At 41.9% G+C, this 10,221-nt stretch overlaps 1 protein-coding gene across 1 annotated transcript in view; it reads left to right on the forward strand.

Moving 5' to 3' along the window:
• MBD5 (methyl-CpG binding domain protein 5) overlaps positions 1-10,221 on the forward strand; it is a 192,727-nt gene that overhangs the window by 161,792 nt on the left and 20,714 nt on the right. Inside the window, exon 12 of the mRNA XM_014534024.1 lies at positions 1,397-2,605. Coding sequence (XP_014389510.1) covers positions 1,397-2,605 — 1,209 coding nt within the window. The remainder of the gene's footprint in view (positions 1-1,396; positions 2,606-10,221) is intronic.

Raw genomic sequence — 10,221 nt, forward strand, 5'->3', positions numbered from 1 at the left:
GGGGTAGAAGAGGATAAAGGGGGGATAAATGACTTGGAGTGGTGAACACACAATACAATATACAGACGATGTATTTTAGAATTGTACATGTGAAATATAAATAATTGTATTAACCAATAAATTTAATGTTTTTAATGTGGAAGAGATGGAACATAAAGAGGAGAAGGGATAATAGGTAAGGCAAGATCCTTGAGGAGGGGGTAGGATCCGAAGCACAAATGGAGAACTTGCTCTCAGAGAGCAGAAGGTGCCCCTCTGACCCTGGGAAGCAGGACAGGATTTGGGACACAAAGTTGCACAGAAGTATGAGCCGCCAGAAGCCAGGGTATAAGAATTATGAGAATTCTTAACCTATGAACTCCATTTTCTGTGTTAAGTAAGGCCATCTACTAAGAATAATGCAAGAGACGGTACAGCAGCCAGCTTGTGGAAGTGGGTGAAGATCTGAATAGTGGTGAAGCATCACAGACTCAGCACCCTCACTGTAGATATAGATGAGGCTGGCAGTTGAATTGACTCAGGACTGGAATTTTATCTGGGAGGTGTAGACCAGGGGAGAATGGCAGGAGAGGCAGTGATGTGCTGGTGCTCCCAAATTCTGATTTAGTGGGGAAGGATGGGAAGACCAGAAGGGAGTGATCAGGGGGGTGGGGGTGCCATCCCAAGTATCAAAGATCTGGAGCAGCAATTCTTAGATGGGGTTGGTGAAGTTAGAGTAACCTCAGAGACTTTTTTCAAACTGCACCCATCCTTCCTGTCCTGAGCATTAATAGTCTTCCCTGGTGGCATTCCCACCCTTCACCTCTTCTCAACTCAGAAACACTTCTTTAGGGAGCCATTGTCACTGGTGTCCCTCAGCTGATGCCTGGTAAGGTTGAAAATTAGACTTTAAAATTTTAGTGTTATATTAGAAATATCTTGTTGTTAAGAAAGGAGTATGTGTTTTTTTGTTTTATCTTATATCGTATTTCACTTAGTTCAGTAGAAATCATTTTCAAAATCTGGTTCCCTTTGTAATTTGAGCAGTGTTGGTGACTGGCTTGCTTCTCTCTTTGAATCCCAAGTTGCAAAACCTGTAATGATATTAAATACTTGAAGTCATCACCTGAAAACATATTTTGTCCAACAGCCTCAACTTTATTTTTTTCTAGAGGATGTTTAGTAATAATGATTAAAAATAAATCTGTTGAATGATTTTAACCAAAGAAACAGTACCCAGATATAATCAAGACATAAGCTTTTCTATACCGAGTAACTTTTTATTTCATTTCTGAGTCATTTTCTTCCCCATTATGTTTGTTTGTCTTCTGGTAGATCTGAAAATTATGTCTTTCTCTTTGAGGTCTTTAAATTTATTTTTTTCTCTCTCTCACTGCTTCCTGTCTATTTCTTTAAGGTGAGAATGCAGGAAGATGCAGCTCTCCTAAACAAAAGAACAAGCACTCAGCCGGGGCTCACTGCACTTCCTGAGAATCCGAACACTACACTTCCACCTTTCCAAGATACAGCTTGTGAGTTGCAACCGAGGATTGACCCATCCCTTGGCCAGCAGGTGAAGGACGGCCTCATTGTGGGTGGCCAAGGTGATGCTTCCGTAGATGCCATTTACAAGGCAGTTGTCGATGCTGCCAGCAAAGGAATGCAGGTTGTCATCACCACAGCAGTCAACAGTACAACTCAGATCAGCCCCATTCCAGCTCTGAGTGCCATGAGTGCCTTCACTGCTTCGATTGGTGACCCATTAAGTCTCCCCAGTGCTGTCAGTGCAGTCATTCATGGACGGAACATGGGCAATGTCGATCACGATGGTAGGCTGAGGAATGCAAGAGGGCCCCGGCTGCCCAGGAATCCGGACCATGGGAAAAACTCACACGAAGGAGATGGGTTTGAATATTTCAAGTCAGCAACTTGCCACGCATCTAAAAAACAGTGGGATGGGGAGCAGAGCCCTGGAGGGGAGCGAAACAGGTGGAAGTGTGAGGAATTTTTAGATCATCCAGGCCATATTCACAGTAGTCCTTGTCACGAAAGGCCCAACAATGTCTCTACACTGCCATTTCTGCCTGGGGAACAGCACCCAATACTGTTACCACCAAGAAACTGTCAAGGGGATAAAATTCTGGAGGAAAATTTCAGGTATAATAACTACAAAAGAACTATGATGAGTTTCAAGGAGAGACTAGAGAACACTGTGGAAAGATGTGCACACATCAATGGGAACAGACCTCGACAGAGTCGTGGCTTTGGAGAGCTGCTGAGCACCACAAAGCAAGACCTGGTCCTAGGGGAGCAGTCTCCAAGCTCCTCAAATAGTTTGGAAAGTTCTCTGGTCAAAGACTACATCCATTACAATGGAGACTTTAATGCCAAAAGCATTAATGGGTGTGTGCCTAGCCCTTCAGACGCTAAAAGCATTAGTAGTGAAGATGACCTACGGAATCCAGACTCCCCCTCTTCAAACGAGTTGATACATTATAGGCCAAGGACGTTCAATGTTGGCGACTTGGTCTGGGGCCAAATCAAAGGACTGACTTCCTGGCCTGGAAAATTAGTAAGAGAAGACGACGTTCACAATTTATGTCAACAAAGCCCTGAGGAAGGGAAGGTATACCAATCTTTATCCATTGTCAAATACTAACCTTTATTCAGATATCAATTATTATTTGTTATCATCACTTTGGATTCTTTGAATTTGAAATTAGGATTCTTCAGGACTCATTAAGGTTTCACAAACTTCTGGAGCATAAAGTGAAGAGGGGAAGGTTAGAGGCACCAAAATGTCCTATCGCCAAGGGGTGAGTTGTGAAGCATCTGTAGATTCCAACAAGGCTCAGAGTGGTTCCAGCCCAGGAACCAGATGGCCAGAATTTAACTCTGCCTTTCTTGCCTGCATTTGTCTAATTCTTCATCCCATATGCAGAGGATGAAGGCAAGTGGCAGTGAGTGGGGAAAAGTCTGGTAGCCACTGGAGTCCAGGAGTGTGGCAGAGGGAAGAGTCCTGCCAGGCAACAGGAAGTGCCAGGGGGCAGCATCCCCTCCGTGTGCTTACATGTGACCCTCGGAGCCTGGGAGAGGGTAAAATCAGGGTGGATTGCAGCCATTTCTGGAAGCAGCAGGTAATATCTGAAGTCAGAATGGTGTCTCCTTTCAGGAAAAGTCCTGGGCCTCTATAGCATATGGAAATGTTTAGCCCCGTAGTCTGGTTCTACTTAACACAATCTGATCATATAAATTAAAGGAAAAGTTCTCCATGAAACTACCATTCAATTTAGAAGAAATTAGTAGGGGTCTTCTGGGCTTCCCCCACCCCTGCCCCACAGTTGGCGGAAGTGACTCAGTAGGCAAGAAATATGCAGAATGTATAAAGTAGATAGAAAAGTCTATATCTGACCAGGGGGAGATAATAATGTATGTTTCTCACATATAGTGAAGAAACATAATTTTTCATCTCCTTGGGAAATAAAAATTACTCTTCCAGGTATAAGTATTATTCTGTTAAAGAGCATATTGTACAAAGCTTTGTCAACTCTGTGCAAACCTCCACTGGCACTTAGGTTTAATGGCAGGAAACCAAAGGCATTTTTGCTCGCACAATAAAAGGATTGTCTTTCTGCAAATGACCAGGCGGTCCTTAAACCCGTTGCTTATAATGCCTAATATATACTTGTCAGGATCACTGTGGCCATAATGTTTCTATGTTTGATAAGAAAATGAATTCCATACTCCTAGTCACAAAACATTTTACTCTCTAATCTCTCCGAGACCAGACAAACAATCTTTAGGTTGATAAACCTAAATATTTTTGACAGTTTATTCCAAAATAATTAGAAACAGCAAAATTGGGCTTTTTGGATATAAATGGAACTGCTGCAAATACAAGATGTAGACATTGAGCTGTTTTATAATGTCTGTGCACATGAAACCAAGTCTTTTTTAATGTGCTATTTTACAAAAGCTTAACTAAAGGAAAGAGTATGGCCTCCCTTTCCTGGAAACCTTCTTCCTGTCCTGAATGCCTTGTCTAAATATCTCCCGTGTCCCCTGGAGAATAAAGGCATGTGCTTTTAACACATTTCCCATTCAGCAATGCTCCTGATCTTCCGATTAGTCTGTGTCAGCAAACTTCTAAGATTGAGTTCCTCACTGATATTCAGGGAGATAGACTAAAAAAATAAAAAGTCGTTATCTAAGAGTCCAAGAAACATTTATTTTTCTTCATTTAAGTAAGCAACTGGTTTTCATTCACTGTAAAATAATGTTTCAAAAATCCAGATTCTTCATTCTTATTGTAAGCAATAGGAAAATTCTTAATACGGAGAATAAAATTGTTTCTATAAATGCAAATATCCCCCCTCCCACTGGCTGACATTGTAACTTCGCATTCTCAAAATGTTGATTTCAAGATACACTACAAATATTTTTAGTAATTCAGAAAAATAATTTAAAGTAGACGTTTAGAGGTAAAAAACCGAAAATGTATGTAATGAAATATTAATAGCACATGAAATATTTAGCTATCATTAAAAAGCAAGGTATCACAGCCTTATATGCTCTAGGGCACTTAACATTTTTAAAAACCTCGAGTCTTTTCAGGACCTACATCACTTTTTCACAAAAAATCTTTTTTCTCCTATAGCGCACAAAACAAAGGAAGGGCTTCCTCATACCTTATTTAATGATGCCCAGCTAGCCAAACAGTCTTCCCAATTTCTAACACCAGAAAAGGCAAAATTTCAAACCCAGGTCTGTCTGACTTCAAGCCCAATGACCTTGGCCTGCTGCCTTCGAGACCCTGGTGCATCCAGAAAAGATTAAACTATGTTTAATATCTGTGTGAGACAAAGCACAATCTATTATAAAAGATTCCCATTAAAACAATTTTTAAATTTGTACTCTTATTCAAGTGAACAAAGTATGAATGTTAGTTACATAGAGCCCCTTAGTTCTCAGTGGATAAAGTCTTGTACTTCTGCTTTTAAAAAGGGAAGCGGTGCATTAGGGCTTCCTCCATATACTGTGGCAATGCCTGACATTTTAATAATGTCGACAAAGACAGAGGCTGACTCCATAGACAATTGGTTATTATAGTAAGATCTTATTAATTCGACCTCACTAACACAGAAGGGACCTTCTTTCCTAGTGTTTATCTTTGTAGTATCTCAGAGAAAAGGGTTTGCTAGAGAACTTTCTTACACATTATCCTTTTAACCCTTTTTAGCCTCTCAGGTTTTCATACTATTTCCATGTCTACCAAAGTAAATTCATCCAAGACCCTGTCAGATCCCAGCAGATGAAATCTATGTTAATTCAAATTTTAGAATGGATTTATTATCTTATCTCCCCACCACCCCCACATCCCACAAACCTACCATTTATTTATTTTCTGTTGCAGTCTTTGTCCTGAGCAGGACACTTCTGATTCTTTTTGGAAGTAGGCAAAATAGAAACAATAAATAATTGATTGACAGGACTGCAGGTTACTAGTTCAGAGCAAACCAGGCACCTCTGGTATTTGCTGGTTGTATGAGTGGTCTCTGCACTGAGAGGTCGGTGCTGATCGGAGCACTGATGTCTTCGGGGGCCTGAGATCTCCAGCGCCATGTTGTCCATAAGTTGATGCTTTAGCCAGCTATTTGTCACGATAGTAAGTGATCTTTTCAGTTTGTTATTTTAGCAAGGCACTTTCAGTCTTTGGTGGAGTATGACATGTAGCAGAATTACGAATAAGCCATTAGAAATGTTCTGCAGTTTCTGAGATTACTTGCTAAGTGGTATGATTCTAAACATCAACACTGTATGAATACGGTCTACAGAGAACTAGAGAGAAAACAAGGTGAGGCAGGGAAGGCATGGGCTTTGGGCATTTTGACGTGAGCTTCATCCCAGCTCTGCCAGTTACCAAGATGGTCCTGGGTAGGTATGTTAGTCTCCCAGAGCTGCAGTCTTCGCACCTCTCGAGTGGGAATATTAATTCCTATTCAGGATGATGTTTTAAAAGTTAAAACACAAAAGAGGCTCAGCAAAAATGAACCTCCTCATCCATATTCTCTATGCATGACAACCCGATTAATTTGGTTCCCACTATTATAGAATTGTGGCCATTGGACCTTTGTTGGTGTTCATCTAGGCATTATCCATGAATGCAGGGTTTACTATCCATGAATACAGGATGAGGATAAAAAGATTATAAGGAATGTAGTTAATGAGTGAAATAGTTTATAACTTTTTAATAAACCTCAGCACATCAGACATATTGGCATATCTGATTATAAATTAATATTAGCTGCTCATTTCAAGCAGGAGTTGACTTGGAAGCATTTCAAAGCTCTCTGTTTGTTGAGTGAACTTGAAAGTTCCCTTCTCAGATTTTCTAAAAAACATCAACTCAGACTATCTTCCTCTACCTTCCTTCACACCCTTCCCCCCACTCAACAACATGACGTAGTAGAGATTTTTAACTGTCTGCCAAAGGTTGGACTGGATCGCCCCTTGAGTACTGTACCATAGTTCTAGCTATGGGGCAGCGCTGCAGGGTCTTCAGTGCCTTGTGGTGCCATTCGGGAAGTGGTATCGCCTTACTAATGCTTTTTTCCCTTTAATTAGCAGTTTGTAATGAAGCATGGTCTGGAAGATACTTACAATTTTTTTAAAGAAATGCAAGTTTCTATAAACTCTGAACCTGTCATAGTTTGAGGTTCAGTAGCCAAGAGTAAGACTTCATTGCAGTGCTCAAGTACAAGGTCATGGCCAGCGAGGCACTGCCAGTTCTTGGCATTGGATCAGAGAATTCTTGGAAAGGAAAAGGGCTTCCATTGGGGCCGCACCTACACTCTACAATGTGCAAACAGGGTAAGCCTATACAACAGGTATCTTTATGTGCTCATTTCAGCACATTATTTAAACATAGGAAAAAATGCCCTTGTTTTCTAAAACAAATTTTGGCATTCTCATCTTTGATCTTACAGTAGCTTGAAAGGGATGATTCTCTCTTTTTTTTTTAATGATTGAAAAATAAAATTCTTTTTTTTTTCTAAGTAGATCATTTTTACTCTTTGAACATTGCCCCGTTGGTCTTCACATTTCATTGCTCTGGCATTCAATATGTATTTTGCCTTGAGCCCAATTTAGGAAAGGATTTCTTTCTAGATTGGCACCAACATGTTTCTTTCCAATGAAACATTTGTTGTTGTTGGACAAGTAGGGACATCTCTTGATTACCCAAGAAAGTTCTCCATTTCAGGGCAGCGCCACCTGGGTAAATGAAGACAGGTCTGTAAATGCAGTGGGCGGGGTGCCCCTTCTCCAGACTCACACTTGGATTTTTTCCACACAGTTGTATTTGGCAAGTAGAGATAAGAAGAGTTCTTTATATAGTCGTTCAAAGCAGACAAAACACATCATTATTAAACTCATAAGAAAATTGATTTGGGACAGCACACTTCTGCATGTCCATACAGCGTCACATGCACACGTTTGACAGTGTGGAGCAAAACCAGAGACAGCCTGCATCATATTCGGGGGATGTAGAACTTAAGGAATTGAGCCTGGGGACTGGTTTTGGGAGGTGTGCCGTCCTGTGATGTTTACACATTTTATTTTCAAGACCATTCTTCCTGTGCTCGATTATCAGTGTGAGCTGTTTGCATTGTTTGGTGCTATCATCCTCTGTTGAAGTTGTCCTTTGTATATCCCCTTTACTTAAGTAGTTTCTTAGCCTCTGTTGGAAAGGAATCCTTTCCTCGGTACAGAATCCATATCGATAATATTTGGGCTACATTTTGGCTGGCAGGGCAGCAGGGGCAATCAGTGCTCTGTAGCAACAGGATCGTCTTGAAAAGGAAGCAAAATCGTTTTTTGAAAAGTAGTAACTACGATAAGATCCAGGCTAAGAAAGTCAGTGCCCAATCAAAACTTGAGAGATAATACAAATGAAGAACTAGATGAGACCAGAAATGGGAATGTTAGGACAAAAGACTAAACTGAGTCAAACGCTTAGATGAGACTGTAAGCTTTACGCTGGTGAATTGTGGGATATTGTGAACTTCTTCTTTTGGGCAGCATCCAAGAGGGGAAAGAGGCCTATCTCCGTGCACAGATACTGAGGCTCAGCCCAGAGTTCTCGAGCTGGCAGTGCAGTTTTCACGTAGATGGTAGCAAATGCAATCTCAGATCTCAGGCAAATACGTGCTTCTGTCACCTGAGCTTTTCAACAGTGTTTCTTCGGATTTACCAATTTATCCAATTCATCTCATGTGTTTATGTGGTGTTGGTCAATCTGAAATTTGTTGTCTCATTTTAGATTTACTCTAGTCCTGCAGTGTAGTTCTCTAGTACTCAAAGATACTGCTCTCCAGAGTGAGGAGGAAAGCAAACACACACACACACACACACACACACACCCCTCAGATAGTGTCACTGACTAACATAGTAATAATGTGGATTTGATGAGTTCATTGGAAAAAACTGGATTCACTTTAGTGATATTTCCGTGAGTTCTATTGGAAAATTAAGTTCATCCTTTCTGTCACAGGTGAGTAAACATTTTATCCCAAATTACTTATTTACCATTAATTCCCATTCTTTCAAAAATGTTGAGATATTGCACTTAAATTAGCGAGACTTCTTCAGCTTGAAGATTTTGAAAAAATATTTACTATTTAATATTTGATAACTAGAGTCCTGGTGCACGAATTTGTGCACGGGTAGGGTGCCTTGGCCTGGCCAGCGATCAGGGCCAATCAGGGCTGTCTCGCCCAGTCCTGATCAGGAACAGGGGGAGGGCCTACCAGAGGTTGGCTGTGGGAGCGCACTGACCACCAGGGGGCAGCTCCTGCATTGAGCGTCTGCCCCTGGTGGTCAGTGCACATCATAGCGACCGGTCATTTGGTCAGCTGGTAGTAGCAGTCACTGGGGCTTTTATATATAGAGATAATGAGCCTAGGAACTGCCTCATATTTACTTAATTCTTCAGAGCTGTGTCTCCCAGACTTCAGCTAATGTGGTATGTCACCTGTACTATTACTTAACGCCTAGAGTGCTGGGGAGCGCGATCGCGCTCCTCCTGTCTTTTGCCAAAAGTGCCAGGAGCGCTATCAAAGCTTCGAAATGGCGTCCAGTTCTAAGTCTGCTTTTATTAGTGATGTTGATATTGCTAAATATGTCAATGTAGTAAAAGTTTCCTTAAATTTTTGAATATGTAACTTCATTTACTTGCGATTCATAATTTTTTTCCTAAACTGCTGTAAAATCAGCAAAAATGCCTTGGCAATTTTAGCATACAGTGGGGCCTTGACTTACAAGTTTAATTCATTCTGTGACGGAGCTCATAAATCAAATTACTCGTATGTCAAATCATAAAGTGAACAAGTGAGACACGTGATGCTGGGCTGATGTTGTGGCGGTGGGGTATCTGAAGCTGGCTCATAACCTGAATTTTAGCTTGCAACTCAAAGCAAAAAATCGGCCGAGAGACGGCTCGTATCTCGAAAAACTCGTTAGTCGGGACACTCGTAAGTCAAGGCCCCACTGTAGTTCCTAGGATATTGGTTGGCACTCGAAGGGTTAATTAAAATTTTTCTTTAGATTCATTTACTCATTTATTCATTCAACAAATATTTTTTACCACATACTATGTACTAGGCACTATTCAAGCCACTTTAAATAGCTTCTTCACTTCTATGTTATAATATAGTAGAGGCCCAGTGCACAAAAATTTGTGCACTCGGGGGGGTTCCTCAGCCTGGCCTGTGCCCTCTCGCAGTCTGGGACCCCTCGGGGGATGACCACCTGCTGGCTTAGGCCCACTCCCCAGGGGATTGGACCTAAGCTGGCAGTCAGACATCCCTCTGGAAGCCCGGCAGCCTTCGGGGGATGTCCACTTGCCAGTGGGGAGCAGGCCTAAGCTGCAGTCGGACATCCTTAGCGCTGCTGAGGAGGCGGGAGAGGCTCCCACCACCACCACTGTACTGGCAGCCATCAGCCTGGCTTGTGGCTGAGCAGAGCTCCCCCTGTGGGAGCTCACTGACCACCAGGGGGCAGCTCCCGCATTGAGCATCTGCCCCCTGGTGGTCAGTGTGTGTCATAGTGACCAGTCATTCCCAGTTGTTCTGCTGTTAGGTCAGTTTGCATATTACCCTTTTATTATATAGGATAGAGGCCTGGTGCATGGGTGGGGGCCGGCTGGTTTGCCCTGAAGGGTGTCCCAGATCAGGGTGGGGGTCC

Source organism: Myotis brandtii, unplaced genomic scaffold (genome assembly GCF_000412655.1).
Source record: "Myotis brandtii unplaced genomic scaffold, ASM41265v1 scaffold125, whole genome shotgun sequence".
Taxonomy (NCBI): Eukaryota; Metazoa; Chordata; class Mammalia; order Chiroptera; family Vespertilionidae; genus Myotis; species Myotis brandtii.